The following is a 23,200-nucleotide window of genomic DNA, read 5'->3' as shown; positions in this document are numbered from 1 at the left end:
TCAAAATTAATGAAAATATATAATGTACTACATTATTAGAGGTTAAGTAGAATTAATCAGAATTGTTAAGTGCTTTGGGTGATACTTACTTTTGTCACCCTCTTTCCCAATATCCAATAACTACATCAGATTTCTATTTCCAAATCATTAGAAACACAAATGTTTCATTTTTGAAAAGTAGACTTTATCTTTCCACTGACATGTACAATGTCAAGAGCAAGCTATTCCTTTTGGGAGCTTTGAAAATAAATGAAATACGAAGGCTTTTGAGAGGGCCTGGAGTTCCCAGAAAGGCCAATGGGACCACTGTTTGTTCAGCCAGAGAAGAAACTTAGAAGAGTTAATTGTAGTTTTTGACCAACCAATGGAATAAAAAAAAAAGTCACAGTTTCATTTTCAGTAAGAACAGGTACAAAAAAGAAAAGGTTTGTATTTAGCCAGGATTCAGACTACACATCAATTAGTAAAAAATCTTGCCTAAAAAAAGACATAGCAAAAGGAACTATTTCTCCAGTGATATTCAAAGAAAAGGAAACAGGCACTTTTGGGAATTGCTTCAAATTAGATACAGATTCATCTATGTACACATTGATGCCCTTTCCTGCATAAAGAGTCTCACACTGCTATAGCCTTTCTATGACTTCTTTTACTTTTATGCTTAGAAAGTCCTTTATCCACCAGTCAAATATCTTATCAAATGATAAAATTTATATAATTTGTACAGATATAAATGTGTATTTATTTGCATTATTAACATGTCATTTTCTAATCCAGTTGGACTTTATCCTGCTAAAATGGTGGGAGAAAGGTCTTAAACTTCTTTCCTAAAAGTTCTATGGATTATCCTAGTGATCACTATATACTTATAAATAGCTTGTGTAGGCTTCTCAGGACCCACCTGAGAGGGTACCATGCAGCTTTGGGATGACTTGGGGACCTGTTCTGGGGAAAAAACAGCACCTCTCCCTGTCCCTGACTGCTGAGGAGGGAGCTTCTGTACTGCTTCTTCAGGGCGTTTTTCTTACATAGTCCACCATGTTGCTGCAACGACATGATTCCTTGAATTTTTATGACCTGTGCAAGCCTTGAAGAGCATTGCTGTTCCGGAAATGAAAGGCATTTCTAACCAAAAACCAAAGCAAACCAAAACAAAAAAGCAGAAAAGGCTACAGAAGTTTACAAAAATCTGGTTGCCATGAAAGAAATTCTGCAGACACAAATAAAAACCAGCCACAGACTGAAGGTACACTCAGCTTACTCAGGAACTCTGCAACCATGGGTTCTTTAGCACTTGGGAGCTGATCACAGCTAACTGACTTTGAGAGCCAAAAAGACGTGTTCAAATTTTCAACAACACTCTCAGAAGACAAAAGAGTGCAAGAACTCCTACTGCTGAAGACATCTGTACCCAGCAGAATACTGTGCTTCTGTTATTGAAAGGGTGTGAGCCTCCAGAAATACTTGCTCATTGTGGATTATGTGGAAAGACTGCATCAGACATGAGCCACTTACAAAGAACATTTTGCAGTGGGAACAGTTTTATGATTTCTTCAGAATTTTGCCTTGACAATATGAGAACGTGTCTTTAGTGGTCCAAAAGATCTGCTGCCCACCCCAAGCAATGGGTAAAAAAGTCCACATCTAGTCACATAACAGAATACACCCTGGGAAAAAATTCACCGAAGCTCACACTGAAGACCTGGTGGAGGAGCCTCCAGGTGACAGGTCAGAGGAGACTTCATTTGTGATCATGGTAGACTCAAAAGCAAGCAAAAACCTTCCTGTGAGGAAATATTAAAACAAGTTCCTCATTACTGGGCATTGGAGAAGGTCCCATGAAAGCCCATAGCAGCCTCAAAAATCAATGAATATGATTAGCCCCTGGACATCATCTATGAGAGCACCTGTAACAACGGAGACTCATCAGCTCCTCCTGAGGATCTTCTCAGCAGAAATGAGGAAGATTGTTCCCACATGTCAATGACTTCATGAACCTATATAAAGAACCAGTGGAACAATTTGTCTATTTTGTTGCTGTTTCATTAATTCCCTATGAGATTGCGTGCCTGTGCACTGTGCCCTCTGCCTGAGCCTGGGGCACCAGGGGCACTAAGAGGCCATCTATGAGGGCAGCCCAGGCCACTCGGAGCACATGGGGCCATGGCAATGGTGACATTTGGCTGGAGTGCTTCACACTTGCATCCTGGAAGCCACTCCTCACCCCAAACTGGCTGCCAGGCATCATCCCAGGTACCAGCATGACTGATGCCACCATCACAGGCATGCTGAGGAAAGAGGCTGCTGTGACGCAAGCAGCCAGCCAGGCCACCTGCCTCAGTTGGAGCCTGAACAGAGGTGCCCTGGTCCCACTCTGCTCCAACTCTTGGAGCCTCCACCCACCTGGCCAGAGCACTCCCTCTGTGAAATTAAGCCCAGCAGCCACATGGAAGTTTGCCTGAAACTTCCCGCTCCTGCCTAAGAGCCATGGGTGCGTCTGGCCCCACAGGACCAAAGCCGGACAGCAGTGGCCTCTCCCAACCTGGCTTCTGTCTCCTGCAGTGCGCAGCACAGGCCTTGCTTCAAGGGTCCATGGCTTCCAGAGTACTCAGTGCCCAGGGCCTTCGACATCTGGCCACCAGGCACCACTGACAAACTAGCAGGGGTACCTCTAGGCTTGGTCCCTATAGAACCAGTTGGCCTAGGGAACTGAGAGCTCCACAGCTGTGGGGATAACACAACACCCAGGTCTGGGATTTTAGGTGAGTGTGGTGATAATGGGGACAGAAGACTCAGGCAAGTTGCCTGTGGACTTCTGGAAGTGAAGAGAAGTCAGGGGAAATGTTTGTCCCTGTTCTTATCCTGATGCCAGCAGTATAAGCCATGGGCCAGGGGATCCCTTTTAAAGCCTGCATTATGTCCTCACCTAAGTATACCACAATCATTACTTCCTTGAGTGCCTGTTGTGTGCCAGCTGCTGTGCTAAGCTCTTTGTGTGTATCTGACCTTCACAATGGCCTTAAGGCAGTACTAATAGCATCAACTCATTTCCTTTCTGAGGAATCTGAGGCTAGGGGATAAATAACTTGCCCACAGTGAGTGGAGAAGCCCGGACTGGAATCCATGTCTACTTATTTCTAGAGCCTGGACTGCTCACCCTTGACATTGCTCTCCTGCCTACTCTGTGGTTGGAACTCTCCAGTAGTGTTCACACTTTACCAAGAGGAGCTGGCACTGCTACCTTCCTTGCCTCTTCTTCCTTTCCCTACCCTGGTGACTTCCTCTGGCCAAGAAGAGGATCTGAAAGACTGTCTCTCTACTCCATGTAAAATGACTGGATTCTTATGCAGAAACTGTGAAGTAGACTTGGGAAGGCTATGTTGGAGGCTTGGGAAAAAAAAGCAGCTGGAGGCAAGTACTCCAATAGAACGTCTGCCTTCATGGTGAGAACATGCCAGGGCTGGCCTGCTGGAAGGAGATATGTGGACCAGAACTGAGTCACCCCAGCTAACCTCCAGACCTAGGAGGCCTCAACCAAGAGCCAGCTGTCCTGCAGTCCTGGGAGTGAGCCCAGCTGAGACCTGAAGAGCTGCCCAGGCTAAATCACCAGCCTGTAGATTTGTGAGTTGAAAGGAGAAATGGTAAAGAAAGTGTTCTTGGAATTCATTTCTGGCAGAGTCTTGTGAGCTTGGCTTTTCTTTGTTAGTGAAATGCTTGCCATTTTTCCTTCACATTATAAACATTATGTGCAAATTACTCAGAATTCTAATTGAAAGTAACTTCCCACTAATAAGGCTATAAAATACCATTTTATTTGAAATCATGCCTCAGAAATAAATAGTATAGTGCCCCTTTAGTAAAGGGCAAATTACACCCACAAACCCAAGAAGCCCAATGTTGGGTGAGTGAGACAGGGACTTAAAGCTACTACCAAGGGAAATATAGAAAAGGCAACCTAGGACAGCCATGGGCAAATGGCAGACAGTAGCATGCAGTAGAGTTTGCAGCAGTGAAAAATCCAGTTATGGGACATAAACTTTAAAAGCCAACTCTTGCACATCTGTAAGCTCTGGGTGACCGGCACCCTTCTAAGAATGTAATCTGCCTAGAGACCAAGCAAGGGCCAAGAAGGAGACAGAAGCACTGGCATGCACGGTCTGAATGAGGAAGCCAACGAACTCACTGTCCTATCAATGTTTTCTCCTTCCAAGTCAGATATATACAGTGGATTTCCTTTGTGACCACTTGCTGACCACACATTATCTGCAGTCATGAATCTTGAAAATAAATCATTCTCAATGCTCTTAAAAAATAGTTTGCGAATTCAGTTATACCCAGGGAATACCTAGGTATTCCCCTAAATTTCCACCTTTATATGTATCTAACTCCACTTTTTTCCAACAATCATGGTAGGCAGCAATCGTTATGTTTTGAGGTAATTCAAAATCCTTACCTTGGCCCATCTGTATCTTTAAAAGCTCCAGCCAATACAAAATTAGCCAGGCATGCATGGTGGCGCATGCCTGTAATCCCAGCTACTTGGGAGGCTGAGGCAGAAGAATCGCTTGAACCTGGTAAGCAGAAGTTGCAGTGAGCCAAGATCATGCCATTGTACTCCAGCCTGGGCAACAAGAGTGAAACTCCATCTCAAAAATCAAAAACAAAAACAAACAAACAAACAAACAAATCAAAAACCTCTGGCCATAAGCCCTGGGCTCTGAGAGCACCATCAGCAAGAACTTTGGATTAACATGGACAAGAGCCCTCCATCTGGTTAAGCACACAAACTAGACACTCTCTGAAAAAAAAGAATTGTTTTCCCTTAAGAATTACCATGGGATAGGGACCCTGACATAAACTTGAAGAACATAAGGGCAGAGTGGTAATAAGGCAAAGATTTCACAGATCCAGAGGGTCTCCTTAAACTAAACAAAAGATCCAATGAATGGAAAACCTAACCTTATGGATATTTCTAGGTTAAAAATCACAGGGGAAGATCTCAACCTATTGAGTTAAATGATCTAGTGCATGACCAATCTACTGAATGTCTATGGCGTTTTCTATATTTAACATTTCGGAGAAAGAGAACAACAAAGAGCTATTATCTCAGTATTCCAGCCTCCTAGTAAATAAACCAGGAGTTGCAAGCTCAACTGCCCATGGACACAGTCAAATGAAATAAATAAGTGAAGAGAATCAATTGAACTTGGCTACAGAGTCTGAGAAGCAATGAGGAGTATTAGAGATTTGGCAAATCAAAGTGCATGCCCCTTAAACACTTGCTGCTTCTAGCGGAAGCACTTGCTATGCAGCTGCAGCAGTTTGTGCCACCAAAAATTCAAGCCCAGGGCTGCCAGATCTTCTAATTTTTCTCAAAAAGCCAGAAATATGAATTCTTATGTGAATCTCCTATTTCTTAAAAATTGGCAATTTAATTAAATTCTCTTTTTAAAAATACAAGTCAAATCAGACATATTCATAGTGAATTTATGTGGACCATATTTGGTCCACAGATGAATAGTGTGGGCTCTCAGATTATACAACCTCCAAGTCCCTCAATTTTCCACAACAGCATACCCTGCTCCTGTGGCCTTTTCTGCTTCCTATATGCTTCCCTCTTTTCCTCAATATGACAAATTATTGCATGCTACACATCTCAACAAACTCTAGTTTGGGTGTGGAGTGTAAGTAAAAAATGCTCCTCTATCACAATCACTGCATTCAAGAGTCAGTTGAGCGCTGATCTTACTACAAGGAATTGCTATTTTGGAAATGAAGATCTATTACAATGGAGTCAAACTGGTATGTCAAATAGCTGGGCCAAATTAAATAATGTTTTTATTAAAAGTAACAAATAAGTCTCACATCTGCAAAAACTATCAAGTGTTTTTTTAAAAAACCTTTAGCTATCCTGTCTCATATATCAGTGATGACTAACTGCTCTCACACAGCTTTGCCACCAAGCCCAACCATGCCACAATCAAAGGAAGAAACCTCAAAAGAAGTTCATTAACGAAACTGAACACCACTTCCATTGAAAATGCTGCAGAATTTTTACCTTTTACACAAAGTAGTCTTATTACTTACTTTAAAATGCTTTACTGACATCCTATTCAAATCAAAATAAGTAAAAGGTTTAGAGGATGGGTCAACCCCACTGGGATCCAACCCACATATCTAGATATTTACCTTTCCCCACATACTCTAACAGGATTGCTATATTAGATAATCTTTGTCAAACATAAACAAACTATGGTCTTCTGTATCTAGAAGGCTTTCTTCTTTCTTCTTCTATTACCAAGGATCTAAGAAAATAGTTTTTGATGTAGGTTATCTCAAATATATTCACTTGAACAGAACTGCATGAGGCAAGGTTAATGTATTACCATCCACATGCATTAGTCTATTCCTGCTAATACCTAAGGGCAATAAATTCCCCCAATCTGCCCATCATTATTCCACCTTAAAGCTTCTAATGATGATACATTAGAGGGCAGCTGACTCTGATACTAATTTAGTCAGCTTTCAACAGTCAGCTTCCATCTTAGCTGAAATCAAAATGAACAATTGTGACAGAATAGAGCAGTGACATCATAAATATAACTGATACAAATTGGAATCTGTTTTTTAGAAGTTTCCAAAACAGATAATTTTACTATGGAATGTTATCAAAATAGAAAATAAGAAGGAAATTTAAGAAGTTATTTTTAATACAATCTTTAGAATTCTTATTTTACCAGTTGGCATGAAGGCAGTAAGTGACTGGTATGGTTTGGATCTACTTTCCTGCCCAAATCTCAAGTTGAAAGGTAATCCCCAGTGTTCAAGGTGGGGCTGGTGGGAGGTGACTGTATCATGGGGGCAGTTTCTAATGGCTTAGCACCATTGCCCTTGGTGACATTGATGCAATTGTGAGAGCTTGCTATTTTAAAGTGTGTAGTACCTTCCTAACCCTTTTGGTCCTGTTTCTGCCATGTAAGACACCTGCTCCCATTTTGACTTCTGCCATGAGTAAAAGCTCCCTGAGGCCTCCCCAGAAGCAGATACTGCCATGCTTCTTGAACAGCCTGCAGAACCATGAGGCAATTAAATTTCTTTTCTTTACATATTATCCAGTCTCAGGTATTTCTTTATAGTAATGCAAGAACAGATTAATACAGTAGCTATAATAGGAATCTACCCAATTAGTTCATAAGCATACTAAGCAACAGCAACTATGCATCATTATGCATGATGCTCACAAGACCATGAGCCCCCAACTCTCCTTAACTGGAATCAAAATATCAAAAAGATGCAGTAGTCTCAAAACCCAGTAATAGGCCTAATCCTTTAATTTGTTCCAATACTGTTCTGTCTGAAAACACTGACTCTTATTTACATGATTGATAATTGCTGTATTTTGTTATTATCAGAAAATCTACAAAAGCTTAAAATCCAAAGTATTTCTCATGAGATCAAGTAACTTAATCATATATTGCTGATATTTTGTTATGATACAATGGCAACATCCAGTTTCCAAAATGAAAGAAAGACATAGAGAAGGAGGAGGAAGAAGAGTAAGCAATAGAAAAGAAGTGAAAGGCAAAGTGAAAGGGTAAACCCAACAACATTCAAAAACAAAAGTATGCTAATTCCTACAACTTTACCTAACAGAGTATGACACTCACACAATAATTTGGTCCTTAAAGCAAAACTTTTGAGAAGAAAACAATAATACTTATTGAACAATTACAAAAGGAAAAAAGTCTGATTTCCAAGAAGAAATATCAGAAAAATCTATAAAAATGTTGATTTTTTTTCCTTTCTACCATGCTCCTTTCACAGTGTAAATTCTAAAGTATAAATCTATATGAGGAATAGCTACAAGTTTTAATGAATGATAAAGTTAGTATATTTATTGTATATGTCTCAAATTATAAAGTCCTACAAAAATCTGTTTCTTCTATAAAAAGAAATTCAATTTCTAAATGAAAACACACCTTCTATACTTGACTATTCATGAAGTCATAGCCAGAATAATAGAGTAATGTAAGTAAATGTCAAACTTACATTCTCCTCAGCCAATAATGTTATACTCTTTTGAATAAAAATGACATGCAACATATTATATTCTTGCTTAAGAAACAAAACTCTTTGCTTTGAGTTTCATAAGAGAGCTTAACCACTGTGTTTTTTACTTCTTTACAGAGCAACAGAGCAAGACTCTAGCTATGCCAAATACTCTAACAGTTTTTATTTTTTAAATAGTATGAGCTTTGGCTAATGGAAGTTTCAAGATAGTGAAAAATGAAATGATTCAATATCAGTGATGCAGATAGATGTTCATTATATTCCAACTTACCCAGTACACTGACAAAAGCATCAAAAAGATGAAATGTTAGCAGAGGCTCTTTCAAGTGACCATAATAATCAGCTATGGTTTTAAAGACATCTTTTTCAAATCCCAAGTACATAGGCTGCTTCAAATCACAACTGTTGGGCCCTATGTTGAAAAAGAGTGAAAAAGAAACATTAATGGAGTAATTACCTCTAAGTATTATTCTCTGCGAATATGTGTGGTGTGTACAGATACTCAGATATTTGACATATACAGAAAAGTTTTTATAGTGAAAATTGACATTAATTAAATAGGCATCCACATGGATATTAATTAAATAGACATTTACATTTTGCTTACACAAATATGCTTTGTGTCTAAATTGAAATCTATTATAAAACAATGAAGAAAATCACTGGCTAAGTTCCATTTTAAAAGAAACCTTTCTTAAAAAACATTCTTCTGAAAGGCATTTTTATTAAATGTAAACAATGATAATTTTCTTTGAAATATTCAATATTATCCTAGTCTTAATATAATTGACTAAGATAAAAATTAGCTCACATATGTAATAGACAAGTTATAAAGCAATTTTTAAAGCTTTTAATTATTTCATCATTGCTATATTATAAAATCCTACAGTCATAGAGTTGAGTGAAATAATCAATTTCTGCCTGTACTTCAGACTAACAAATATTTAAACTTAAAAGAAATCCTGAAAAGGGGATTTTATATTTTGTCTAAATTCATTCTGATAATAAACTCTCAATTTGATCTCTGACCAACCATCAAAAGACAGTTTATCAAGCAAAGTCATACTGCAAAGTTGAAGCAACCACTGAAACCCTGAAACAGCCTGGTCCCAACCATATCCTACTCCAGCAACAAGCAAAAAAAACATCCACTTGTGTCTGGCCCAAAGAGGAAGAAGAAATGCTCTCTACAGAGCTGGCAACGACTGCCCTGGCAATCCATCCACAGACCACAGATTTACACCTGCCAAGTTGAAAGATGAACTGCAGCTGCCTGCACCTCGAGGAAAATAGCAAGTGGTCCCATGAGGAACAGTGTGGCCAGCCTTCTCTATTTCCATTACAGCATGGAAGAAAGGACCACATCTGCATTGGCTAGTTCTGGGCCAGCGGAAGACTAAACAACTGTACCCAAATAGGCCTCTACTCCCAGACAAGCAAAAGCAGCAGCCAAGATAAATTGAAACAAATTCTTCTTACAGAATCTCTGTAACTAAACAAAGAGGATCAAGCTAAAAAGGACAGTAAAGCATTTGGGGCCTACATTTTGAGGTCACTGTAACATGATCAAATGGCTTTTTTGGCCTCCTTAAAGACTTTCTTACCTTTCAATATTCTGGTCTCTTCTTATAAAATAAGTGATTGGTTAAAATAATGAAAACTGTGAAATGCATGTGGTACCATACGAATCCAACAGCAAAGGTAGCTGCCATTTTGCTTGCCTCCTCCTCTGACATATCCCAAGCTTAATCAATTAAAATAATTAGGTTGATATATCTCAACAAGTAATAAACATTGCCTAGACTTACTCCCTGCCAGGATAAGTAGGTGGTTCATTCTAAGCAGTTGTACCCTTTTGTGAACATCTCATCATCCTTCTTAAAAATATGCAAAAATTTTTAATTTTTTTTAAAAAACAGTACACAGTGAGCCCTATGAGAGGAAGCCATATTTTTATGATCTTTTCTTTCTCATTCATCTTGAACTGTAAGAATATTTTAAGAATATTTTTAATTTTTTTAAGTGTTATTCCTGACAGATTCTGTAAAATAAATCCTTTGACTTTTTTGTATCTATTTTTTATTGAATCCTGAACATGCACAAAAAAGAAAAACACCGTTAACCTGGTTTTACATTTATGTAACCAACATTGAGGCCGACCAACAAAGAACGTATACGGGCCCAAGAGCACACAGGTGTGACAATAAACACAAATGGTCCTGAAAAGAAAGAGGTGAGCAGCACATGAACAAAATAGGAGGCAATAGGTCTTGAAAATACCATACAATCAACCTATTCTTTCTGTTCCCTTTTAGATGACTGTAACAGGAATCTGGACTTATTAAGGATAGGAAGGACAAGAAACAGGTCTGACTTTGGTGAACTCAAAGTATATTTTGAGGATCAAGAGCAATTTCAGAAAACATAATAACTTTATAAGTTATTCGAAAGGTTAATCTTGCCCTTTGGCCAACATTTTTGTTTGACACATAAATAAACATCTTTACAGACATGTCAACCACTCATAAAGCATTGTGCTTGATACATGTAAGACATGTTCCTTTTTCCCAGCACTTGCCACCTAGTATCATGCCACCTCACATACATGAAGATCTTTGGTAATTTACCCCTCACATTTTTCCTCTCCATTGATAAGAAATTCCAGTTATTCTAATCTTTCTGCAGAAGTTTTTTGGCTTAAGGTGCACATATTGCTTGAGGGAAATTATGCTCTTCACTATATTTCAGTCATCATTGAAACTTCAACATCATAAACAAATTACTATATACTTTATAACACATTGCAGGCTAGATTGGTTATACTAGCTTCCTATGTTCATTCCTAGCTGATCAACTTCTAAATCCTTGGTTTACCAGTTCAGAAATGGGAAATTTAACTTCCCATTTATACTATCACATCATTGCCAACACTAGACAAAGATGTAACTTAAACTTCATTTACTTCTAATGCCTGAGCAGCAAGAATAAAGAGCACTTCCCCAAGCTAAGATCATAGTATTCCGCATCACAGAAGTTCCAAAACTTTAACCAAAAACCAATGAAAATCTTAATAGTTAAACCCAGAGAACCTTGGGCTTCACATAAACTAATGTTACTATTCATATACAGAAGGATAGTACAGAATGAATGAATAGCATTCATCTTCAAAAGGCTATTCAAAATAATAGGATTATGTTCCATATATTACCACTAAGATTCCCCACATTAAGCTGAATAGTTATTTTACTTTCATTCTATAATCAAACAAAACTGATTCCATTTAAACCCACATCTTATGGTCTACAAATTCACAAATTTAAAGGGAATTTACACCTATATCTGTAATGCTAATACTGTGCAAAAGAAAAGAAAAGAAACTACTACTATCTTGTGGTATCTGTGAGACTCAAAAGGCCCTCTAGATCAAATATCACTGTTATCAGTCAGCCAAAATAATTAAAACTCTTTCCATCAAAATTACTTGTTTGAGTTAAGCCATTAATCATTAGAATCCCTTCTTTGGGTTAAGCCTTCTGAAAATTCCCAGAAGAATGGTAGTGTTTCTGAGATATTATAACAACATTGATATCCATAGTCCTTCACAGTGCCTATGATATTCAGTGATATGGAAATCACGTGCCTATGAAATGGATTTCATATACCTATAAAAATCCTCACAGGGTTCACCCTAATCCAAGCCTTCTTATCTAACATCCAAATTACTGCAACAGTCTTTCTCGTTTCTCTGCATGCAGGTTGTTCTCCTTCCAAACCATCCTTCATCCTCTGATGAAGCAATTAGAACTAATGTAGATGTTATCTATAGTGTGAGTAAATCTACCAGAAAGTAGAAGTACTAACTCCTTCAAAACTGTTCTAGAATTCAGTCCTTTCACTAAGTCACAAATTCATCACTAAAAGCACAGTAGTCCCAAAATAATTAACTGCCAGTCTCACAGGTGTCAAATCAATGTTCAGGCCATTGAGCAGAAATTTTTTCTAATTTAGGGAACTAATTTCTTTTAATTTCACAAAACTGGCAGATAATTAGTACTTACAATTTGCCAAACACTTCATAGCTGACAGCACCCAATGAGGAAGTTCTTCTGCAGAAAAAATTAAAATAAAAATAAGATTTTAATTCAATTCTATATGGCTCAAGAAATAACATATATACTTGGTATCATTAGAATGTATTACTTGCCCAGGTAATATAAACCATATCTGCTAATCACAAATCATCAATTTATGTAATTAGAACATCTAAAAGATGAAAATCTTTCCTTGGCAGCAGTGTTATAACATGCACTTACATAAATCATGCCTACAAATTTCTCTAAGGACACAATGTACCTTTTAAAGCTACAGTAAAAAAGAAAAAAAAAATGTATAGTTTGTGCCAAACAAACCAAAAGACAAACCAATTATTTTAAGAATTACAGAAAGAAAAAGAAAAGAAAAAACATTAGCCATCAAACACATTTGTGAAATAAGTTCGGCAAACACCACCAGCCTCCTAAAAAGGGTAATTCTGTAGGTCCAATATAAGAATCATTTTACATGTTTCCATTTTCAGAATGCTTTAGGCCAAGAAAGTTCAAATGATTTATTAATGTTAGGCTATTAGAATTAGGACAACCTTTAAATAATAGATACCTAACATTGCTACCAAAAAAAATCCCAGCTAAACTATGTGGTATAGAATCTCTTCCCTCCAGGTCCTGCCACAGACATCTGATGAGGTGGGCCAGCACTCAGGCTTCCACTTCATCTTCTCTGCTTCTCTAAAACTGCAAAGATACTTGTTGAATTGTGTCAGATCTAATGAACCATAGTTTTGTTAAATGCTCTCTTCTTTCTTAAGATCTTACTTAATAAAATGAAAGATGATTGGTCACCTAACTGATAACTAGAAGTATTAATTTGCTGCACTCAGAGAATGTGGAAGAATTTTAGATGTATTCCAAAGGCTACATTCTCCCCCTGATTCTATGGAACTTAATTTTACATGTTGATATTAACCTAACAATTCACAAAGTCACCACAAACTTATTTGTCTTTCATTGTTCTCCATTCCTCATACAGGGACTATAAAAGGAAAAGTGTTTCAGGTTTGAAGACAGGTTCTGCTCCTGTCAGGAAACGTGGCCTAGAAAAACCTCTTCCCCTCTCACCACTGCTCAGCTATTCTGCTACATTCTGTCTGCTTCCCAGGAGCCTCTAGCCCCAAATTTAATCATATTTTTAAAAACTCAAAAAGTATTATGCCATCTTCCCACATACAAAGGTCATCAAGTTCCAGCCAATTCCCAGCATCAAGGGTTTGCACTAAAGGAAGAACAAATCAATGAGCCCATCCAAATCTGGTCTAATCCTTTAAATCCACAGGAAGATTTAAAATTAGTGTGGGGACTGTGACCCACTATAGGTGCCCTAACCACATTTTTACAAATCAAAAACCAGGTTAGGTGGTTGTTACATGGTTCTTTTTTTTTTTCTGGGTTTTTTTTTCTTTTCTTTTTTTTTTTTTTTCTGATTTGTAAACTGGCCTAGGGTGGGAAATATAAAAATTAAAGCAACATCAACATTTAAAAAACTATCTTATTAAAAAGAACCAAGACTATCCCAGAGAATCTAACACAGAGACAACAAAACAAAAACATAAATGAGAACTCTACGTGCAATCAGACCCCAGGACCCACCTGAAAACTGACTCAAGCTCTTAGTTACATCTTGAATGTACTCACTTTTCAGGGATTTTTCCCAAAACCACTTACTGCCCAAGGTGGCTAACAATGCACTAGCTTCCTGATGGATTTTGCTGAGGCTTTCATTCCTATATATTCATTTTATGACATTCCCTTAATCCAAACAATTTGTTAAAAGGTATTAGAAAGAATATATGTAATGAAGGAACAAACTTATTCAGGGTTTAGGGAAAGGTCAAATAGGAGCTGACGGACTTATGCAGCCAATATATTATGTCAATAAGAAACAAAATGATACTTATGCACTTACTTGACTTGTCATCAAGAATAACAACTCCTTGCTTGCTAACACTATATACATTATGGATGATGAACTTCGAATTGACAAGTTTGATGTCTAAAACTTCTTCTAAGGAATCCAGGCCAAGAATTTTCTGTAAACTAAAAGATAAGTAATTATGTTAATTAGTTCTTTCTTTAAGATTACATTTACTGAAAAACCTGGTACTACAAAAGATCAATCTTTAGAATGCTTTATTTTCAAGAATTTCATCCAATCTTTGTGGGGCAAAAAGGGTAGAAATAGTACAATAAAACAAATGTAAAAAAAATATCCTTTTGCTACTAACATTTTGATTCACAGATTTAGTAACACACCAAATGACAAGAAAGTAATTTTGTAAGTAAAAATACTACAACACAAAAACTAACTTATCCACTGAGAAACTACTATTAGCATATCTTCATGAGAAACAAAATTTTGCTGTATGACTGTTAACTTTAAATATATAATACATCAATACCTAAAAGACCACATTTTCTATTATGTGTTTTATTACACTTAAGATGTCAGTGTTACTAGAAAGCATAAGAACTTTTAAACACCTAATTTAACTATTAATCTCCAGAATTCAGTAAAATTGTTTGCTAAGCACAACTGCAAATAATGCAAAGTTGAGATATTTATACATAATTTCAGAAAATTAAGTATGCAGAGAGTGAGAAAGTAGCAAAATAGTAAACAATATCTCTAAAATTTCTCAATATCAAATGTACATACTATGATAATGTCATAGACTTCCATATCTCTTCCACATTGGCCTCCGTTAGCTGTCTGCGGTGAACAAGACGGCAAGCTGGTACCTCTCCAATAGCAATACTGTGACGCTTGTACCACATCTCAGAATTCTAACGGAGGGAGGATGCAAGAGGGAGGGAAGGGAGAAAGGACAGAAAGAGAGAGAATAAATATTTCAATATAAAGTGGTGTGATTTTATGAGAAATGTCTTTGATTTGGTTACTTGTAATTTGATTTAAAATAATAATTAGAAATATAAATTAACTTTCTTTGCATAGATCTCAGAGAAGTAACGAATGATTCTTACTTTGGGAGGCCGAGGCGGGTGGATCACGAGGTCGAGAGATCGAGACCATCCTGGTCAACATGGTGAAACCCCGTCTCTACTAAAAATACAAAAAACTAGCTGGGCGTGGTGGCGCGTGCCTGTTATCCCAGCTACTCAGGAGGCTGAGGCAGGAGAATTGCCTGAACCCAGGAGGCGGAGGTTGCGGTGAGCCCAGATCGCGCCATTGCACTCCAGCCTGGGTAACAAGAGCGAAACTCCGTCTCAAAAAAAAAAAAAAAGACTAGGTCACATTATAAGTGAATATTCATGAATTACAAAAGAGCTATGGCAATAAGTATGGCATTAACTAGCTAATTTTTCCTTTGGACATTTCAACTAATCAGTGAAATAGCAGTGAAATTAAATTTTATTAATTCAAAATTAAGGAATACAGATGTAAATTCACACACTACACAGATTGAGCGATTGTTGAAAATAAAATTTAAATGTATTACTTTTGAGAATTGTCTTTTTTTGGAAGAAAATATTAAGTAAGTGTAATGATCAAAAGTAGCCCCAAAATCTTAGTCATCTGCAAAAGGCTCCACAAGGACAGCTGAAAATGGCAAAAGGAAGAGAAGCTTTTTTTTGCTGTTTTTTTGTTTGTTTGTTTTTTAAGCGTTACCTCAATCTTGGTAGTATTCTACTGGGGATATTTTTTAAGGAAAAAATGTGAAAAAAAAAGAGGCAGTCAATTCTACAATGAGCTTCTGTTTTCCAAGACTAGAATAATCTACCTTTGTTCATCTATTTGGTCAGGAGCCATTCTACAATATTCCATGCCCTAACCTTCTTACCCTCAACTGGCAATAATAACAAAGTTTAGGAGGAAGAGACAAAAAGGGTAATAAATTATAGAACATACGAGAAAAGGGGATTACAAGGGAGTTTTAACAGAAATCTGCTCAGTATGAACGTACAAAAACAGCTGCCATATACAATTGACCCTTTATATCTGTGGGTTCTGCAACTGTGGATTCAACCAACTACAGACTGAAAATCTCCAAGGGGCCAGATTAATAAAAAAGAAAAGGGAGAAGACTCAAACAGATGCAATAAAAAGCGATAAAGGGGATATCACCACTGATAACACAGAAATACAAACTACAATCAGAGATAACTACAAACAACTCTATGCACATAAACCAGTAAACCTGGAAGAAATGGATAAATTCCTGGACACTTGCACCCTCCCAAGCCTAAACCAGTAAGAAGTTGAAACCTTGAATACACGAATAACAAAGTCTGAAGTGGAGGCAGCAATTAGCCTATCAACCAAAAAAGTCCAGGTCCAGATGGGTTCACAGCTGAATTCTAGTAGATGTACAAAGAGGAGCTGGCATCATTCCTTCTGAAACTCTTCCAAACAATCCAAAAAGAAGGAATCCTTCCCAAATCATTTTATGAGACCAACATCATCCTGACACCAAAACCCAGCAGAGACTCAACAAAAAAAGAAAACTTCAAGCTAATATCCATGATGAACACAGATGCAAAAATAGTCAATAAAATACTGGCAAATCGATTGCAACAGCACATCAAAAAGCTTAGCCATCACGAACAAGTAGGCTTCATTCCAGGGATGCAAGGGTGGTTCAACAGACACAAGTCTATAAATTTAATCCACCACATAAACAGAACCAAAGACAAAAACCACTTGATTATCTCAATAGACACAGAGAAGGCCTTCAACAAAATTCAACAGCACTTTATGCTAAAAACTCTCAATAAACTAGGTATCAAAGGAACATATCTCAAAACAATAAAAGCTATTTATGACAAACCTACAACCAATATCATACTGAATGGGCAAAACCTGGAAACATTCCCTTTGAAATCCAGCATTAGACATGGATGCCCTCTCTCACCACTGGTATTCAATATAGTATTGGAAGTTCTAACCAGATAAATTAGGTAAGAAAAAAAAATGAAGGGTATTCAATTAGGAAAAGAGGAAGTCATTTGCAGATGACATGATTGTATATTTAGAAGACCCTATCATCTCAGCCCAAAATTTCCTTAAACTGATAAGCAACTTCAGCAAAGTCTCATGATACAAAATCAATATGCAGAAATCACAGCATTTCTATACACCAATAACAGACTAACAAAGAGCCAAATCATGAGCAAACTCCCATTCACAATTGCTACAAAGAGAATAAAATATCTAGGAATACAACTAAAAAAAGGATGTAAAGGACCTCTTCAAGGAGAACTGCAAACCACTGCTCAAGGAAATAAGAGAGGACACAAACAGATGGAAAAACGTTCCATGCTCATGGTTAGGAAGAATCAATATTGTGAAAACGGCCATACTGCCCAAAGTAATGTACATATTCAACACTATCCACATCAAGCTTCCAATGACCTTCGCAGAACTGGAAAAAACCACCTTAGACTTCATATGGAACCAAAAGAGAGCCCGCATAGCCAAGACAATCCTAAGCAAAAAGAAGAAAGCCAGAGGCATCATGCTACCTGATTTCAAACTATACTACAAGGCTACAGTAATCAAAACAGCATGGTACTGGTACCAAAACAGAGATACAGACCAATGGACCAGAACAGAGGCCCTGGAGGCAACGTCACACATCTACAACCACCTGTTCTTTGACAAACTTGACAAAAACCAACAATGGGTAAAGGATTCATTGTTTAATAAATGGTGTTGGGAAAACTGGCTAGCCATGTGCAGAAAGCAGAAACTGGACCCCTTCCTGACACTTTACACTAAAATTAACTCCAGTTGGATTAAAGACCTAAACATAAGACCTAACACCATAAAAACCCAAGAAGAAAACCTAGGCAAAACCATCCAGGACATAGGCATAGGCAAGGACTTCATGACTAAAACACCAAAAGCATTGGCAACAAAAGCCAAAATTGACAAATGGGACCTAATTAAACTCCACAGCTTCTGTACAGCCAAAGAAACAATTCTGTACAGCCAAAGAAACTGGCAACCAACACAATGGGAAAAGATTTTTGCAATCTCCAGAATCTACGAAGAACTAAAATAGATTTATAAGAAAAAAACAAACAAACCCATCCAAAAGTGGGCGAAGGATATGAACAGACACTTTTCAAAAGAAGACATATATGAGGCCAACAAACATGAAAAAACGTTCATCATCACTGGTCATTAGAGAAATGCACATCAAAACCACATTGAGATACCACCTCATGCCAGTTAGAATGGCAATCATTAAAAAATCTGGAGACAACAGATGCTGGAGAGGATGTGGAGAAATAGGAACACTTTTACACTGTTGGTGGGAGTGTAAACTAGTTCAACCATTGTGGAAGATAGTGTGGTGATTCCTCAAGGACCCAGAAATAGAAATTCCATTTGACCCAGCAACCCCATTACTGGGTATATACCCAAAGGATTATAAATCATTCTATTATAAAGACACACGCACACGTATGTTCATAGCAGCACTGTTTACAATAGCAAAGACCTGGAATCAACTCAAATGTCCACCGACGATAGACTGGACAAGGAAAATGTGGCATATATACACCATGGAATACTATGCAGCCATAAAAAATGATGAATTTGTGTCCTTTGTAGGCACATGGATGAATCTGGAAACCATCATTCTCAGCAAACTGACCCATGAACAGAAAATCAAACACTGCATGTTTTTACTCATAGGTGGATGTTGAACAATGAGAACACATGGACACAGGGAGGGGAGCATCACACACTGGGGTCTGTTGTGGAGGGCCAAGGGAGGGACAGCAGGGGTGTGGGTAGCTCAGGGAGGGATAACACAGGGAGAAATGCCAGATGTGGGTGACGGGGGGATGGAGGCAGCAAACCACATTGCCATGTGTGTACCTATGCAACAATCCTACATGATCTGCACATGAACCCCAAAACCTAAAGTACAATATTTTTAAAAAATAATAAAAATAAAAAATTCAGGGTGAAAAAATGGATGGCTGCATCTCTACTGAACATGTAGACTTTTTTCTTGTCATTATTCCCTGAACCAATGGTCCCCAACCCACAGTACATGGATGGTATCAGTCTGTAGCCTATAAGGAACTAGGCCGCAAGCAGGAGGCAAGCATCTGGCAAGTAAGTGAAGCTTCATCTGTATTTACAGCTATTCTCTGTTGTTTACATAATGCCTGAATTCCACCTCCTGTCAGATCAGCTGCAGCTTTAGATTCTCATAGGAGTGTGAACCCTTTTGTGAACTGTGCATGTAGGGAATCTTAAGTTGTGTGCTCCTTTTAAGAATCTAATGCCTGATGATCTGTCACTGTCTCCCATCATCCCTAGATGGGACCATTTCGTTGCAGGAAAACCAAGCTCAGGGCTCCCACTGATTCTATATTATGGTGAGTTGTATAATAGTCTCATTATATGTTACAATGTAATCATAATAGAAATAAAATACACAATAAATGTAATGCACTTGAATCATCCCGAAATCACTCCCACCCCATCCCACCAGCCCTGGTCCATGGAAAAACTGTATTCCATGAAACCCATCCCTGGTGCCAAAAAGGTTGGGGACTGCTGCCCTAAACAATACAGTACAGTAACAATTTACATGTAAGAGTGAAAAACTGCAAGAGCCAGTCTTTCTTTGTTACTGGTCTCTCAGCTGTTGGCAAGTATAATTTTGTTTTAAACTACCTTCAAACTATTGTTCAAAAAGGACCACAAAAAGATGGACAAAGCCTTGGAGTTCACGTATGAATCTCCCTGCTGCCAGCCCCTTGGGTCTTTCAGTCATTGGCACTTACCATCACAACTGGCCTCACTGGGATGTTCTCTTGTGAAGTGCCTGGTGGGGGATCATTCCATTCTGGAAATTTAATAACATCCTTTTGGTATGGGGGCTTCTTTGGATATGGCTTCAGGGGTGAAGAAGGAGGAAATCTAAAACCCAAGAAGAAATTCTCTATTACTGCAGTCAGTGGGAGACACAGATATTTTAATGATGGTCTCCACTTTTGTGTCCCTGAAAATTTATACAATAATTACAAATTCAGATAATAAATGAGCTCATACTTAATCAAATTATTACACAGGGTTAATTGTACCCAACAATAACATAGCTTTCTTTATAATATTCATTTGTTATGCCCATCAAATAACACGTATGGAGAAAAACAGGAACTGAATATGTGATAAATTTTTAAATAAACAAACCTTGTCCTCTCATCATGTGATGTCCCTGATCAAAGATATTCTTAATGATAGGCTAGGCTAACCCATTTCCTTCACTCGGCTAAAATCCTTACTGCCTCCTAACTCCAGCCAAAATTTATACATGGTAAGCTGTATACAGAAATTATTTATAGAGAAATCCTCGGTGGTACTTGCTAAGGAAGAAATATATTAACACAAAAATCATTTGGTCTAATATTCACTTTCATTACTATTTCTAATAAAGATTAATCTTTTTTTCCATTGGATATCTAGCACTTCAAACTGAGTTTGGGGCTTCAGTCTAGAAAGCCATCTCAGAAGGCGCTAGAAAGTGGCAGAGTCCTTATTCTGCACTTCTACACTTTCTGCTGTTCCTAGCCTTCTTGTGTTATCAACAGTATCACTCCTTGGATTAATACCTAAAAGTCTGCATAAATTTTGATTTTTTAAACTGCTCACACCATACCTGATAAAGAACAGAAAGGTAACTGAATACATATTTTTTACAGATAATCTTTTTCTGTAGGCTTGTTAGAAAAGGATACAATGTATTACATTGCACTGCAAAAGCAATGTGAAAATTCTAGTTCTTAATGTTGATATAAAAGGCAGTAGATTGTTGACTTTTATTTTGACTTTTTATTTACTTAAGCCAAAATAACAGCTTAAAAATCTTGTCCATGTTATCCATAGAAAAAAAATTATCCAAATAACTAAATACATTATCTCAAAGCAAATGCAAAAATAAAGAATTTTAAAATGTCTATAATGTTCAAGGGAAGTTTGAGAATCACAAACAAGAGTATTGAAGGCAACAGAATGTGTCACCTCAAAATACTCCTTTTTGACATAATTTTTTGGAGCTAAAAACCATTTGAAGCAAATACAGAAAAGTACTCTGTCTTTCCTCTGCTTTCTTAAAAGCAGGACAATTATTAATACAAAGACAAAAGGTCTTTCTATCTTTCCCTCTTTCCTGCCTCAAAACAGTATATAAATTCTCCTTTACAACCTTTATCAGCTTAGAGACTGCACCAGAGGCATCTGAGCAGACTTTATTAGTTTCCCCATAAATTTACCTTCCCACACCTTTCCGCCTTTGGAAGCCTTAATCTGCTTTCATGTGTCCTGATGCTTTTCTAAAATGTGTTGCTCTTTGTTGAAGACCTTATATAAGCCGGGACTCTAAGCCACTGCTGCTAGTTACTTTTCTCCCAAGAGATGTGTACTGCACACATTAACAAACTTGTTTGTCAGTGGGGAAAGGATTCCCTGTTTAATAAATGGTGTTGGGAAAACTGGCTAGCCATGTGCAGAAAGGAGAAACTGGACCCCTCCTTGACACCTTACACTAAAATTAACTCCAGCTGGATTAAAGACTTAAACATAAGATCTAACACCATAAAAACCCAAGAAGAAAACCTAGACAAAACCATCCAGGACATAGGCATAGGCAAGGACTTCATGACTAAAACACCAAAAGCATTGGTAACAAAAGCCAAAATTGACAAATGGGACCTAATTAAACTCTAGAGCCTCCGCAGAGCAAAAGAAACAATCATTAGAGTGAACCAGCAACCAACAGAACGGGAAAAAATTTTTTGCAATCTACCCATCTAACAAGGGGCTAATATCCAGAATCTACAAAGAACTAAAACAGATTTACAAGAAAACAAACAAACAAGCCCATCCAAAGTGGGCAAAGGACATGAACAGACGCTTCAAAAGAAGACATACATGAGGCCGGTAAACATGAAAAAAGGCTCATCATCACTGGTCATTAGAGAAATGCATATCAAAACTACACTGAGATACCATCTCATGCCAGTTAGAATGGTGATCATTTAAAAATCTGAAGACAACAGATACTGGAGAGGATGTCGACATATAGGAAGACTTTTACACCGTTGGTGGGAGTGTAAATTAGTTCAACCATTGTGGAAGACAGTATGGTGATTCCTCAAGGATGTAGAAATAGAAATTTCATTTGACCCAGCAATCCCACTGCTGGGTATATATCCAAAGGATTATAAATTGTTCTATTATAAGGACACATGCACATGAATGTTCATTGTGGCACTGTTTACAATAGCAAAGACCTGGAACCAATGCAAATGCCCATCAATGATAGACTGAACAAGGAAAATATCCACATATACATCATGGAATACTATGCAGCCATAAAAAATGATGAGTTTGTGTCCTTTGTAGGGACATGGATGAATCTGGAAACCATCATTCTCAGCAAACTGAACCAAGAACAGAAAATCAAACATCGCATGTTCCCACTCATAGGTGGGTGTTGAACAATGAGAACACATGGACACAGGGAGGGGAGCATCACACACTGGGGTCTGTTGGAGGGGAGGCTAGGGGAGGGACAATAGGGGGTGGGGTTGTTAGGGAGGGATAACATGTGGAGAAATGCCAGATATATGTGACAGGGGGATGGAGGCAGCAAACCACCTTGCCATGTATGTACCTATACAACCATCCTGTATGATCTGCACATGTATCCCAGAACCTAAAGTATAATAATAAAAAAAAACACTGCTATATAATTACAACAAAAAAGTAAGAAACATGATAAACTGATTCCGAAATTTATATGGAAACGCAAAGGCCCCAAAATAAGACATTCTTAAAAAAGAAAAACAAAGTGAGGTGACTTCTCCTATCGGATATCAAGGCTAACCTAATAGGGCAATACTGATGGCAGAGACCATAGTTTCTCAAGCTTCACATTGTTGACATTTGGGGCTGGATAGTTCTTTGTTGTGGGGAGCTGTCCTGTGCACTGGGGGATGCTGCTAAGTGCAAAGCATTCCTGGCCTCTACTCACTGA

General features: G+C 37.8%; 1 protein-coding gene across 1 annotated transcript in view; it reads right to left on the bottom strand.

Moving 5' to 3' along the window:
- The window catches only part of DEPDC1B (DEP domain containing 1B), a 100,965-nt gene that overhangs the window by 42,097 nt on the left and 35,668 nt on the right, over positions 1-23,200 (bottom strand). The window contains exons 3-7 of the mRNA XM_003925819.3: positions 19,947-20,082; positions 14,836-14,963; positions 14,086-14,216; positions 12,126-12,173; positions 8,339-8,479 (exon numbers count right to left, since the gene is read on the bottom strand). Of these exons, the coding sequence (XP_003925868.1) occupies positions 8,339-8,479; positions 12,126-12,173; positions 14,086-14,216; positions 14,836-14,963; positions 19,947-20,082 (584 nt within the window). The remainder of the gene's footprint in view (positions 1-8,338; positions 8,480-12,125; positions 12,174-14,085; positions 14,217-14,835; positions 14,964-19,946; positions 20,083-23,200) is intronic.

Source organism: Saimiri boliviensis, chromosome 1 (assembly GCF_048565385.1).
Source record: "Saimiri boliviensis isolate mSaiBol1 chromosome 1, mSaiBol1.pri, whole genome shotgun sequence".
Lineage (NCBI taxonomy): Eukaryota > Metazoa > Chordata > Mammalia > Primates > Cebidae > Saimiri > Saimiri boliviensis.
This window is presented reverse-complemented; position numbering and strand designations above follow the sequence as displayed.